Source organism: Melopsittacus undulatus, chromosome 2 (assembly GCF_012275295.1).
Source record: "Melopsittacus undulatus isolate bMelUnd1 chromosome 2, bMelUnd1.mat.Z, whole genome shotgun sequence".
In the NCBI taxonomy this organism is placed as follows: domain Eukaryota; kingdom Metazoa; phylum Chordata; class Aves; order Psittaciformes; family Psittaculidae; genus Melopsittacus; species Melopsittacus undulatus.
In genome coordinates this window covers 10,226,501-10,241,613 of record NC_047528.1, presented here as the reverse complement: position 1 = coordinate 10,241,613, position 15,113 = coordinate 10,226,501, and the positions used below count along the sequence as shown (strand labels likewise).

The following is a 15,113-nucleotide window of genomic DNA, read 5'->3' as shown; positions in this document are numbered from 1 at the left end:
ATTGCTCTTATCAACACTAATTCCTCCCCTCTTAATCTCTGCTCCCCTGAAAAGGAAGATTGGTTATCTTCTGAAGAAGGGGGAAGACTAAACAATTGCCAGTAGTATCCTCCAAAGACAAACTCTGCATCCAGTTCACAAGACTTTTGGTGTGTGTGGTGTTTTGTACTGCATCTCTCCTCACAAAATACACCAAACTAAAAAATAGCGGTTTCTTTACAAGGGCAGCACTATTTTTTCTGATTTGTTTTCTATTTTTTTTCTGCTGACTTGATCATAGAATATTATCATCAAGCCATTATTCCTCTCTATGCTTTAAATTAAGCAACAGAAAATGGCTCTAAATATACCAGGCTTAGTATCTTTGAGTGTGTTTTTTATGTTAACTTTAGCTATTGGAATTTGGGCTTCTTGGAAAAGTAAAAAGGATCAGCAGAATAGAAACCCAACCGAAATGGCAATAGTTGGAGGCAGGAATATAAATGTTTTCATTGGACTGTTTACTGCAACAGGTAAGTTTTCTTAAAAGACCTTCAAAAATCCTTCTTAAGAGACATGCATCTGTTAGATCTGGGGGACTTTGCTTTCAAGCAAGTGAACTCCTTTAATGTCAGGGCAGATTTTACCTAAGTGTGGCATTAAAGGAGTATGGGTTCATGAATCATTTTGGGATGGATTCTTCTAAACCTCTTCACGCTGAACAGAACTTAATGTTTATGTAGATTCTTTTAAATTAAAGAGATTCATTTAAGAGTTAAAGAGTTTAATTTAATAGAGACTGGAAAATATGACACTTTTCATTAAGGAGGGCTGTGGTCTTAATCTTAACCAGTTTTTGTTATCCAGCATAACAGAATAATTTTACTCTTGGAACAATCCAGCTCTGTGTGGAATAAATTGCAGCATTGGGCTGTCTTCTAAAGAGAAAATGTTTCCTCACTAACTGCTGCCCTCCGCTTCCCTTTTCTCTCCTTGCTGCCTGGCATCATCTGAAATTAGCTTCTCTGACCCACTCTTTGTGAAGGTTTCTCTGAGTGGTATTTACACACCTAAAGCACTTAAGCCTTGTTACAGGTCTGGATTCTGGCTGCAATGTCTGCTTGCATCTTTTTTCCTAATGTCTATTTTCTTAGAGTAAGGGATGCTTGTTAAGGATGGTCTTTCAGTCTTGACAATATAACAGAGGCAATTCTACTGGCTCTCACAAAAGTCTTCCACTGAGAAAAATGAAATTAGTAGATTCAAATTGCCTCTAAATGTTGAAACACCGAGCTTTTCCATGCACTCATTGATATTCATTGCTGAATGTGGGAAATCATTTAGGCTGAGATTCCAATACTGTTACTTGTACTCAGCAGCACATCCCACTATGGGAGAGAACTCTGTAAAGAAAATAGATGTGTGATTAAATATTTGTCTGGTAAAAAGGTTTACAAGCTCTCAAAATATTCTACAAGACAATTGTGAATATGTGTTGCAATTCTTACTTTTTCATCTTCCATGTTTACAGCCACCTGGGTTGGAGGAGCCTATATCAATGGCACAGCTGAAATTGTCTACCTGCCTTCAAAAGGATTATTGTGGGTTCAGGCACCCGTGGGATTTGCCTTGTCCCTTGTTATTGGTAAATTATTCACATAATCAGGACACAAAAGCTTTAAAAGAAATAATCATATGAGTATATTAAGGTGCATAACAGAGTACAGAGTACATTTAAAGGTGATTTTGTTCCTTCGGTGTCCCATGGATCCAGAGTAAGCATTTGTAATGCTGTCCTCTAAACTGAAACAGAAGAAATTAGGGTAGCTTGGAGCTAGTGTAGAGTTTTGCCTGCTTGGAACAATTTATAGGAGAAAAACGTTACCCAAGAGCTTTAGAAGCATGCAACTATGTGCGTATTGCTTTTTTATCATGGTCTCTTATTCACATACTATTGAGAATGTTGGTATAATTCTAGTTTTTTTTCTTCAAAATTTCTGTATGCTTAAATAAAGTTGTCTTGATTTTTCCACTAAAATACATTCTTCTATGTAGTCTCATCTCAGGATGAATTCGTAGTGCATCCAGCTTATCCCAGTTTGCAACCAGTCACTATCTGGCTGAAACTCAGCTAGGTTTGCAGTGTGCTATACCTAGGTCACCAGATCTAACTCCAAGAATTAATGGACTCACATTGATGTTCAGTTGTCTTGCCAAAACCACAGTTTCTTTCACTGAGTTATACCATAACTCTCTAGGGACACAGGATGATTAAAGCAAGAACTGTGCAGACCTTGCACAGGAATTTCTAAAAGACCAATAACCTTTATTCACAAGTCAGAGTAAAGAGTCCAACTGACGTGAATATGAATCAGGCTTGGAAATAGACTGCCAGCATTTCTTATGTATGTGAGTAATTCTTACTAATGAAATTGAGGAGTGCAGGTCTGATCCTGCAATCTTTGCTCGGGTCAGTAGTGCCCAGACAAGCAGTCCCGTTGGCTTCAGGGTTAGGCACAATACGTATTCTTTGGTTTTAATGAGACAGTTGTACATCTGAAGTCTAATATTTAGATGAAGGAGGGGTGGGACTCAGCTCAACACCCAGATTAAAACAATATTGTTCTGGAAAGAGACAATGAAGCCACCAAAATGAAAATATAACCAGGAAAGGAGAGTATATCAACAGGTTACACCACATGGTCAAGGGCAAATGTTTGGCTCTTTCTTAGCCAAATAAGAGTCTTCATTTTCTCATTCTGTCTACTGACATGTTGGGATTGAAGCATTTCAGAAAACATTGTGTCTTAGGTTGGTAGGGCATTGGAGATGGAGAGGAGAGTATATGTGGGTGTCCTCTAATCTGAATTCCAGTCACACAGGTATCTTATGCCATTTGGGGTGCCCTAGAAGTCCTATCTGGCCTTCTGGAAATAAGTACATCTGCCAAAAGGGGAGAGTCACATCTGTCAGCTGTAAGCAGATGCCCTATAGTATCTGGGACCTCTCAGGTGGAAGAAACCCCACATTTAGACAAGTAAATTGAGGTCCTCATGTCTGGTTGTCTCTAGGGTCTGTTATGTACAAATACGACACTTGCTGTACAGGTCTAATAACCAAATACCACAATATTCTTACTTTTTTTTTTTTTCCTGGAATATAATACATGCAAAATTCTACCAAAATGGCATTACTTCTGACAGGTGGCTGCTTCTTTGTAAATCCAATGAGATCCAAGAATTATGTGACAGTGATGGATCCCCTTCAAGAAACTTATGGGAATGTGATGGGAAGCCTACTCTTCATTCCACCGCTGCTAGGAGAGGTGTTCTGGTTTGCAGCTATACTAGCATCCCTGGGTAAGGAGCAATATCAGAGTACAAAACACATTTGGGAATTGTGTTGGACTAAGCTGTGGAAAGTTGTGCTTCATTGTCTCCTTTTGTGAGAGGAGCACAAGCATTTCTCATTTTGGGAAAATATGGTTTTAGGTTTAAAACAAATGATATTATAATAGAGAGGTCTGGTAACATGAGTTAATACCTTCCTTTTGCCTGTGGGAGAGCAGATGCAAAAGAGTGAAATGCCTTACAAAGGCCATATAGCAAGGTAGCCGAAGAGCAGAAAGGGAACATGGACTCTCCTGTCCCCTGAGGAGGCTCCCACTCCCTATAGACCATGCAATTCTCATTCATTGTAGTGTGCTGGCATCAAGGGGATAACGTTTCCTTATCTATTCTGTATTCTGCACGTATGAAATCTGTCTTAAAATACCTGACCACTGTCCTTGTCTGCAGGAGCAACAATGAGGGTCATCTTGAATATCAGTGGCTCTTTGGCCATCATCGTCTCCGCATGCACTGTCATACTCTACACTCTACTGGGAGGCCTGTACTCTGTTGCATACACAGATGTCATCCAGCTGGTTTTCATTACCCTCAGCCTGGCAAGTCCTGTGCATTTCTTTGTAACCATTTCCCTAACTAAGGCAAAGAAAACTTGCTCTTCTTTTCAGTATGCTTCAGGCCAAAATAAACTCCAATACTGGCCCTTGCCCTACAGTTTCTCTTCAGGAGAACAAGTCTCCTGAAACATCTTACAGTCCTTATGCATTTCAGACAGTGCTCACACTGCTATTGGACCTGTTGGGTGGACATGGCTGCTCACAAGTAAGTTCTGCAGAAACCTGTTCAAAACAGTCTTGGCTGAGAAGGAAAAGGATCTGTCTGTGGAAGGCAGCAACTGACCTGACTTATAGGGTCATGTTCTTGATGATGCCCTGAACCAGAAACATGTAGATATAAAGAAAGAAAGGGGAAGAAAGGAAAATTCTTAGTCTGGGTTTAATCTTATGTAATTTTATGTTCTACATTTACCTTAAGTTCACTATCTAAATACAGTGTCCAAGAACAGGGGAGATGGCCAACTATTTCCATTTCTATCCTAGTGGGTCTGTATCCCCTTTGCCCTGACGAACTCTGCAACAGAAAGTATTTATTACACTGCAAACTCATCAGTCTCGCCAAGACCCTTGGATTGGGAAGATAGAAAAACAGTACCTTGGAAGGTGGCTGGATGACTTCTTCTACCTGGTACGGAGCATTCCTTGGAAAGGTGGTTGGGAGAAGGGATTGTGCCAGGACTTTCTGTCTGGAAAACTCGTTCTTCCAGCCAGGAGCCCTACATTGCACAGCTGGCAGGTGCAGGTTGATGTGTAAAACCTCTCTGCCGTGCATTGAATGGACTGGCAAGATCCATGGCTCAGGGAAGGGAAGAAGCAGTAGGGACACTCCTTTACCCACTGAAAGTAATGTACCTCTTGAGTAAGACCATCCAAGCAGCTAGTTCTATTCTTGTCACCTAAATGAAGCATTTTCTACCTTTTGAGAGGTTGGTCTTGCAGCCTTATAGTGTGCTTTTAACATAATTATGTAAAATCCCCCCTATTTGAAACAAAAAAAACCCTAAAGTGACATGACTGCAGATCATCAGCAGGCACGGTGTCATTGGTTTCCACTGCACAGCTCACATTTTGAGCTACCAGTATAGCCAAGACTACAGGGGGTTGTTATGCTCTTGCTAGACTGGCAATAGGGACACACAGGAGCTTGGATTTGGTGAGGACAGAATCCTCAGATTTTCCCTGATGAAATTCATCTGCCAAGAAAGTGAAAATGTTGATTTGATTTCATTTTAGATTATATTCCAGCTGAGAGTGGGGAGGATTTTTACAAAAGCTGGGTTCCTGAAAACCTTCTCTTTTCCTTCCCCTGTGCCTGTTTCACTATGCCAAGCAACCCAGTTTCTACCTTTCTCAGTCTGCCAGAACAATAACCTGTTTTGACCAAAATTTCACATCCAGCACAATGAAAACAAAGAAAACGGACACCCTCAACCATCAGAAATAACATCCTCAGTAGCTAAAGCTGGGCAATGTTTATGCATTTGAAATAAGGGGTTTATAACAGTAAATATTATCATCCACCTGAATGGATGGATGATGCCTACAACAACCAGCATCCTGGCAGGGTACCACTGGTAACATTTGAATGTTTCAGGTGCTTGGGAGCATCCCATGGCAAACTTACTTCCAAAGAGTGCTCTCCTCTGCCTCACCAGGACAGGCGAGGCTCATCTCCTACCTCTCTGGACTTGGGTGCTTTTCAATGGCCATCCCCTCTGTGATCATTGGTGCAGTTGCAGCATCAACAGGTAAAACTAATTGTTTGTTTCTGAATAATGAATATGTTTTGGTCAAAGTGATTAAAACAGGATCCAAAGAAGTCCTGACTTCAAATTAACTGGTCATGTGTACCTAGATGCGTAGCCCTGGTCACCAGCTAGGTGGTCTGTACCAGCAATGTGAAGCCCTCTGAGATTCAGTGCATAACTACTCAGAGATATTTAAAACAGCCCCAAGACCTGTTTAAAGCTATTTCATTACGATGAAATGGCTTTTCATAGACCTTGTGTTGAGGGAAGATGAAAGCAGACCCTGTAAATCCCTGTATAATCCTATTTTCTGAGAAACGTTATGCTTGCTTCTGTTGATGCCTTCTGCATGTAAGATTCAGCAACATTACTATAGACTGTTAATAAGTTCTGAAGAAACTTGCTTGAAGGAATCAAGAAGTTCAGTCTGGTGAACTCACAGCCCTCACTCAGGGATCAGTCCTGTGTTAGCTGTGAGAAAGGGTTAAAGAGTAGCTAGGTCACCGAATATATAAAGAAATCACTTGAACTCATTAACTCACTGTCACTAAGGGCATCAGAGCAAAACTCCCCCTCAGGGTCTAGCAGGTTGACATTTAACTGTCCCAGTTCTGTAAACTCACAAAGCAAAGCTATATCTATGGATGATACTGGGGAAAAGGAAAATCTTCCATCTAATGAGAACTGCAACATGATAATGGGAGTCACAAGGGATAGTAAGAGAATCCAAAAAATTGACCCAAGTCCTAAAATACCGAGTGGGTCTCAGTCCTTAGTGTTGCAGTGACCGATCCCTGGAAAAGCAGCAGAAACATCCATGAAGGTTTTGTTGTGTTTTCCTTGTGTTTTAAAGACTGGAACCAGACAAGCTATGGTCTTCCAAGTCCATTTGAGAAAGGGGAATCAGCGATGGTACTGCCACTTGTTTTACGCTATCTCTGCCCAGCATACATCTCCATCGTGGGTTTGGGAGCCATCACTGCGGCTGGAATGTCTTCTGCAGATTCTGCTCTTCTCTCTGCCAGCTCCATGTTCGCTCACAATATCTACAGGAAAATCCTGAGGAAGGAGGTATTTGGTTACAGCGTTTGGCAGCTTTGGTGTCAAGAACGATGCCTTGTTACAAGACTGTTTCAAATCCAGTCTGTGTGGTCTGCAATTAGAGGTGTCTGTTCTTCAGCTGCTGGAATAGCTTCTGGAATCAGCACTTCAAACATAGGTCAGGGGTGTTTATATCCATGGCAGGGTTACAAATACCCACACTGGTGAGTTTTGCTCTTTATAAAATGACTGGTATAAAGTTTGGACTAGAATATTCATGGAGATTGCATAAAAGCATGATCCTTGAAAGGACAAAGGGCAGCTCCATCTGCAGGGTTGCCTGCCTTGGGCAGCAGCTGGTGGCAAACACTGTCTGAAAGCAGTGGTGGCTTGCTGAGAACCAGCTCAGAGCAGCACTGGTTACCCCACCATTAAGCCATGTCTGTAATATTCCAATCTCTGTTTTACAGGCTACAGACACAGAGGTCTTATGGGCCATGAGGATCTCCATGCTGGTGTCTGGGGCTGGTGCTTCAGGTCTGGCTTTTTACTCCAGCTCTGTCTATGACCTCTGGTTCCTCAGCGGGGAGCTGGTCTATGCCCTGCTCTTCCCCCAGCTCTGCTGTGCCCTCTTCGCTCCCAGCACCAACACCTATGGCTCTGCTGCTGGCTTCTTGGTTGGGCTCCTCCTGAGGCTGCTGGCAGGGGAGCCTGCCCTGAGCATCCCCCCCCATCATCTGCTACCCAGCCTGCTGCCTGGTGAATGGGACCTACAGTCAGCTCTTCCCCTTTAAAACATTCATCATGCTTCTCACCCTGGGGACGATCGTGGCTGTTTCATACCTGGCTACAGTCCTTGTTTCAGAAGAACCTCCTTCCCCGCAGGTGGGATGTTTGCAATATCATGGGGGGAACCAGCACCCTCATCCCCCTTCAGCAGATGGAGAAACAGATGGATTCACCAGTGTTTGCACCAGAAGAGAATCTGGCTTAAATGTGGGCCCTCATTTGAAAGGACACAGTGATTTTAGCAATTAGAGTATGGCACAAACAACATCGCTTTTCCCTTCGATTTCTACAGCAATGAAATATTTAAAGTCCTCACAGAGTAATAAAGATGCACTCTGTGCAAGAAGAATGTGTGAGCTTGAAGTCTGCAGTGATTAAAGGTTTGGGTGATGGAGTATGATCTTGTGGTGGTGATCACAGGGCACCCCAGGCACCAGCAGTGCTCGCTTTGGGGTACCCCTGGTTCCCCACCTGAAAGCAGGACTATAAATCACTCTCAAACATTTATGGCATTCTCAAGTCACATACTTTTCTCACCACAATAGAGACTAATTAATGTTTAATAGATTGGGCATTCTTGATTAAAAAACAGTTGAGCAAACCTGTTCCCATTACAACAGCTAGAGTTTTAGCATAATTATCCCTGTAGAGTGCATGAGACCTATAAAAACACAGATTACAGAATGCAATGCAACCACCACAGCAGTCCAGCAGTAATATCAGTTCTGCACCATTCCTTGTATGCTTTACAAAGCTTTCCTTGATACCACAAAAGCTTTTGCATACACCTCTCCCCAGCCACAGTCTCAGGTCACACAGCCAGTGTGCTGCCATGTGGCTGAGGAGAGGACATCCCCTCTCATATGATCTGGTAGGGTGAAAGTAGATGAGCAAGATGAAGCAACAGCCCTTAATTACTGGATAAGAAAGATTTACATAGCCACTATTCGTAAAAACTCAACCGGTTGCAAAAATGGAGGTGCCAGAGAGACTCCTGAATGAGTCTCCTCTAAAACACCTGGTTAAATCACTTGTGTGAAGGTGTTACCCAAGCACAGCTGTGGGGTGGCGTGGGACACATAGACACACTGGGGTGTGAGAACTCAGAGGACCATGACAACAGAAAGGTGCTGGAAACTGATCCTGGCCTTGCTGCAGGGACCCAAAATCCTGAGGGCAAGGTCCCAAAAGATCGAAGCCACCAGGTCTGTACAGAAAAGCCCCTGATACCTTGTCTACTTAAATTCTCAATGGGTCAGAAGAAAAGCAACCCAGCTAACTAGTGAGTTTGGCCTCTAGCCTGAAGTCTGATGGACCAAGAACATCCGATACTGGAATGGGTTGTTAAGATGGGAGCTAAAACAAGGATTCAGAAGGAAGATAGAATCATAGAATCATAGAATAGTTCGGGTTGGAAAGGACCTCAAGATCATCTAGATCCAACCCCCCTGCCATGAGCAGGGACACCTCACACTAAACCATATCACCCAAGGCTCTGTCCAACTTTCCCTTGAGCACTGCCAGGGATGGGGCATTCACAACCTCCCTGGGAAACCCATTCCAGTACCTCCCCACCCTAACAGTAAAGAACTTCTTCCTTATATCCAGTCTAAACTTCCCCTGTTTAAGTTTCAACCCGTTACCCCTTGTCCTGTCACTGCAGTCACTAATGAAGAGTCCTTCCCCAGCATCCCTGCAGGCCCCCTTCAGATACTGGAAGGCTGCTATGAGGTCTCCACACAGCCTTCTCTTCTCCAGGCTGTACAGCCCCAACTTTCTCAGCCTGTCTTCATACAGGAGGTGCCCCCATATGCAGTGATGGCTCATGGGTGGCTGCTGTTTTAAGCATTCCCTCACCAGGGGTCAGTTGCAATCTACCCGAACAGCAGGAACTGTGCTCTGGGCAGCCCTCGCCACAAAACCTTTACAAAGTGGTTGTGGAAGTTGTTGTGCATGGAAACAGCTGGCACTGTTGGAGGGAGGACAATTGCTGACATATCCAAAATACCCCACACCAGAGCAACCCTGACAGCCAGCTGAGCTGCTAAGAGAGAAAACAATCTACTGCTTGGTGAATTGCTTCCAGCATGTGCTGAGCCTCCACTGTGTATGCACAAGGTGGGAAACTCTGCTGGTGCCACCATGCATGGCCACAGCAAGCTCAGTGAGGAGCCACGTCACTGAACTGGATCAAGGCAGCCCTAAGCCCTAGGTATGGCTTTGATGACTCTGCTACCCAAAGGGACCATCCATCTTCTTTAAAGGACCCATTCTCAGCAAAGTGGACATTCTGATCCTCATCAGGAAAATATCACACAACTTTATGTTTTGCTCTAGTGTTAGTAAACACCTGGGCAGACTTAACTTCCTATGCACAACAGTCCCTGCTGAGGTTTTGTTAAGCCGAGACCAGAAATTCTTTCCTGTATCTCTAGAGCCTGTTATGAAATACTGATTATAACATGTGTCTAGAAAAGGGGAAAAAAATGTTTTGAAAATTAAAAGCATTACCATTAACTATGGCCCTGGGCAGTCACCCACTCAAGCCTTTCACACCCCAGTGATTTTAGTGGGAGCAGATGAGGTCGTGCTTAACTAAGGGAGACACAAAAGCTATCATTACCATAGCACCAGGAGCATACACCCCTGCAAGGTTTAGAGATGACCTAGTTTGGGGACCTGGAGGGCCCTCTGTGAGGACCAGACTAAAGCTGACATACTGCACTTGCACAAGAGCACAGACGTGCTGCACGGCCCAGGTGAGAGTGAAACTCCGATGTCCTCATGCCAACGTCAGCATCCCATTCACTGACAATCCCACTCATTGACCATCCCACCCAGCAGCTCTGAAAGGCAAATAACAACATCTGAAGACATCTTTCCCCCACACCACCATGCTGTTTCCCTGAAGACTCACAAAGGTTGACATTAAAGCCCTTCCATGCTCACACACTTGGCCTGGTGGGCAATAGATCCACAGCTTCCTAAGACAGTGCTCTGGGGTAGGACCCTGCTGAAGGGCATCACCACCATCGTGTCACCAACAAGCATCACCACAGAAAACTGCCTGCGACTTCAAATAGGAAAGTCTTAGTGTTCCAATGGGTATCTGGCATACTCAGCAGAGACACTTGCCCTTACAAAGCTTCTCTGCGTTTCATACCATTAACACACGCTCTGCTTCGCATGGAGAGATGAAAATGGCAAAAGACACAATTACTGTAACTCTCCTGAATGTTTACCATTTTTCATCCTTATATGACTCCCTCCTCAGAACATCCCCCAGCAAGCTTAAAAAGAAAACATACATCAAGGTCAGACAAAGTTTTGAAAGCAATTAGCTGCAAGTAAAATAAATATAAAAGCAATTCTAGCCTATACTTAATGACAAAATGCCTCGTTGTTCCAGTCCAGCACACCCAAAGTCCTTGAGGTGTTGCCAGCATGGGGGGATAATGACCCAGCTCCCACAAAATCATTCCTCTTAGAGGTTACTGCTTCCAGTTCAGTTTTCTTTTCTTTCCCTTGCCCCCTCTTCATAAAGAATTCACTCACTGGAGGGCCCCAGTTTACCTCTGCACTTGTGGATTTACCTCCTTTGCCCCTTGCATGTATCCATGGCCATGACTCTGTACAGTTCCAGTTGTCATTAACTTTTTCTCAGCCTAGAAAGCTGCTACCTGTTTCTGGCATTTTTGAGGTTAATAATACCCTATCTGTCACGTACAATTACAAACAAAAGAAAAGGCCTGCAATTTGGGAAGCATTTGGTTTGCAGCGAGCTCTCAGCATCTTTGGTGCTTGGTTTATACAGATGAGAAACAATAGGAACATAACAACTGGAAGAGAAATCTGCATCTCTTCCCTTTCCACTTATGCTCATTTTTAAGATTCCTAAGTGTGTTCTTACCAGAATAACACCTGGAGTCCAGCAGGAAAGCAAAGAAACACTTGCAGGTTTGCCAGACATTTCTGGCACTGTCAGGAAGTATTTTCCACATGAGCTATGGGCTGCATGGGGCCAGGATGATCCTTTCATTGTTTCCATGCAAATTCCATGTTCTCTGGCTTTACCCCACATGCTGCACACCAATCTTCCCTTGCAGTTCTCAGACTTCACTACCACCTCGGCTGGAGAATGCATCAGCCCAGCTAACAGAGCCTTTTGTCTTCTGATAACTTTCCACTGACCCTTGAGCTCCTATTGCAAGGGAATGGCATTAATCCCTCAGAGCAGGGCATTTGCAAATCCAGGAAAAGGCCAGCTTGCTTTGCTGATCCTTAAACTTTGAGGCAGTCCATCCACTCCAGGGATGGGAAGGCTGCTGCATGGCACCACAGTTAGGGGCCAGGATCATTTCTGTGGCTGGAATCTGAGTTGACTGTAATAATCCAAAGAAGAATCCAGTGAACTGGAGTAACGTTGCCATTATCAGACACAAAAGCATGAACATCACAAATGATGTATAGCTAGACTTTTCCTTAAGTTTGTTGGGATATGTCTGTCTTCACCATTAAACCTCAAGAACAGACAATGTTTTGTTTCAGTTCTTTGGCCAAATGGTTGCTTTGTGGGTTTTGATTGTTTTGTTTTCGTGTTTGTTTGTTTAATCTTTTGCCAGGTCTCTTGATGCTATTTATGATCTGCCTTGGCAGAGGTGTCCATTTTCCTCCTCGCTTCTTCAGTTTCTCTCCACCAGCTATCTTACCTGACCCTTTGCAAATCTACCTTAGGCAACTCATCTGACACACGCATGCTTCCTTTTCCCATTACCTCAAAGAGGGACATCTTAGTTGACTCCAGGAAGGACTTTGAGATCTTTGGAAGAATGTTTTGTTATACATAACGCTCTTTTTTGCTTGAGTTGAGAACTTCTGTTCACAGCTGAAGGGCAGTTTTCCTGGTCAGTTTAATTCATAGCACGGGCCAAGTGGAGGTTGCTTATCTTCACTTTAGCAAGGCTTTTGACACTGCTCCTAGCAAAATCCTCATGGCAAACTGAGGAAGTGCAAGTGGAAAGCGGAGTGGAATGAAAAGGGACTGAACTGCCAGGCTCAGGAGGATGTAATACATAGCCTAAGGTCCAGCTGGATGCCGATCACTAGTGCTGTACCCCAGGGCTTGACCACTGGGGTTTCACATCTTCATTAATGGCCTCGGGGTTGGGGCACAATACATGTTCAGTGAGTTTACAGATAATACAAAACAAGGAGAAGTGTCTGATACAGTGGACGGATGCACTGCCATCCGCAGGACCTGGATAGGCTGGGAAAATGGGCTGACAGGAACCTCATGAAGTTCAGCAGAGGAGGCTGAAGGCTGGAGGCTGAGCCAGCAATGTGTCCCTGTGAGAAATACCACCAGCCTCCTGGGCTGCAACAGGCAGAGCATGGCCAGCAGGGTGAGGGAGGTGACCCTTACCATCTGCTTAGCCCTGGTTAGAGAGAGTCCAGTGAAGAACCACAAAGATTGCTAAGGGTTTGGAGCATCTGCCATATAATGAGAGTCTGAGGGAGCTGGGACTGTCCAGCCTGAGGAAGAAAAGGCTCAGGCAGATCTTATCAATCATAAAGTGGTTAGGGTTGGAACCTGAAAGGTGGGGGGAAGACAGACCCTGACTCTTCTCAGTGGTACCCAGTGAGAGGACAAGAGGTGATGGGGGACAAAACTGAAACACAGTATAATCCATAAGAAAAGTCTTTTCACTCTAAGTGTGGTCATGCACTGAAACAGGTCACCCAGAGAGGTTGTGCAATTGCCATCCTTAGGGATACTCAAAGCCACTGGACACAGGTCAGAGCAATCTATTTTGACTGACCCTGCTGTGAGCAGGAGGTTGGACTGAACAGTTTCCAGAGGTGCCTTTCCACCTCAGCCACTATGTGACTCTGTGACCCTGAAGGAATGCAATGACACTCTCACAGTACGACCTAGAGGATAAACGCCTTCAGCAGCACCATCCCTTTGCAGGCTGGACTAGGGCCCCTTTCAGATATGTGTTCACCTCAATCACTGGTAATAACAAGCAATTTTCATTTTAAAGTTACCATAAAACTGTGCCTTTTTTTATTGCCATATTGTCGTGTGCTCCATGTGGCAGAAAATTGTCCGTGATAGCAGAAGTCCAGCTGAGCTAAATCTAGTCCAACTTCAGTCCTCTGGAGTGATCTGGAGTGAGCCACCTCCAGAACAGCACCTGAGTTTTGCTTTTGAAGATCCCGGGAATGCACTGGCATTCCTGCAAAGTGGACAGTCAATGGCCCTGGACCTGGGACTGAAGTGAGAGGATAAAATTTTCGCAGTAACAGACTCAAAGCAGAAGACACCAGCATCTGGCAGCACTTTACTGTCTCCTGGGCTGGCAGGATCACTGAGATATCCTGGAGCTGCCATCATCTTGGTTTTCCTCGACATTTTTAGACTTCATCTCCTGTGGAGATCTGAGATGTAACGGACAAGAATCTGATTAAGAAACAAGAACAATACAGAATCAATGCATGCGCATTAGGTGGACTAACAGCTGGCTTACTGACAGGTCCTGAAATGTAATTACAAGCAGGAAATTATCAGCCAGTATCTGAATCTCTAATGAGGCTGATTTTTGACATCATGCTATTGCACTGCACTTATCAGTGACTGGTAGGCAATGAGGAGCAGTCTGCAGCGTGTGCTCAGCTGGTCAAATGAGATACACTTCATTAGGGGCTAATGGACAATCTAACATAGATCTCTCTAGACAGAGCAGGTGAATCACAGACTAAAAACAACTGTTGGCTTGCTGTCCTGAAAGGAAGCCCAGAGTGATGTTACGCATTATAGAGGTGAAATTTAGATGAGATGAATCATGTCCTGCGTGTTCCTGCTGTTTTGGTAATGTCTCCTTTCTCTCACAGGCTGGGCTTATGACAGTATCCAGCAGTGTCCTGGTTTAAGTTAAAGTTAAAACTAGACAAAATCAGACTGCAAATGAGGCTCAGCATTTTGAGTGTAAGGTCCATTAAAGGTTAGAGCAGTTTGCCAGCGATTGAGGTGAATCCTTCACCGCTGAAAATGCTCCAGTGAAACTGGAAGTTTTCCTCTGTTTTAAGCAGGTCATTCGTTATTTGGGCTGCATCACTCTAAACACCCCTCTGGCAGGAACGTCAGGCAAGGAGCTTGTCCCTGGATAAAACCGGAGGGTCTCCTGCTCTTCCAATCAAGTTTTGAGAAAGTGCTAAAATGCTAAGGCAATTTAAGGTTCCTTTTGCTTACACGCTGCATGCTTGGCATGTCCTGTGAGATGTGCGTTATTCGGCAGCGCTGAGTCCGCCCAATCACCGTTCTTCACAAGACGTTTTAGGGACAAATGTCACCGACCTCCCCATCCAGACACCCGAACTGCAGAGGTTTCAGATACTTACTCTCTAGCACCACCTAAGTGCAGCCCCAAGTAACACAAACCAGTGCTTCCCTTTCGGAGCACACCTCTCCATGGGACCTGAAATGGGGCTCTCCCATACACCAGGAATGTCCTCACCAGGAGATGCAGACTGTCACCAAGAGCCATTGTCTGTCACTTGTCAGTCCGATATACACCTCGGAAAGTGGTATT

At 44.3% G+C, this 15,113-nt stretch overlaps 1 protein-coding gene across 1 annotated transcript; it reads left to right on the top strand.

The window, feature by feature from the left end:
• The first annotated feature begins 334 nt into the window (after positions 1-334).
• On the top strand, positions 335-7,726 carry LOC101878915 (high affinity choline transporter 1-like). The gene is given in 11 exon segments (XM_005149796.3): positions 335-512; positions 1,511-1,624; positions 3,183-3,338; positions 3,777-3,925; positions 4,427-4,498; positions 4,500-4,571; positions 5,538-5,691; positions 6,545-6,762; positions 7,203-7,457; positions 7,459-7,581; positions 7,583-7,726. Coding segments are annotated over 11 exon segments (1,635 nt in total).
• The last annotated feature ends 7,387 nt before the right edge of the window (positions 7,727-15,113 follow it).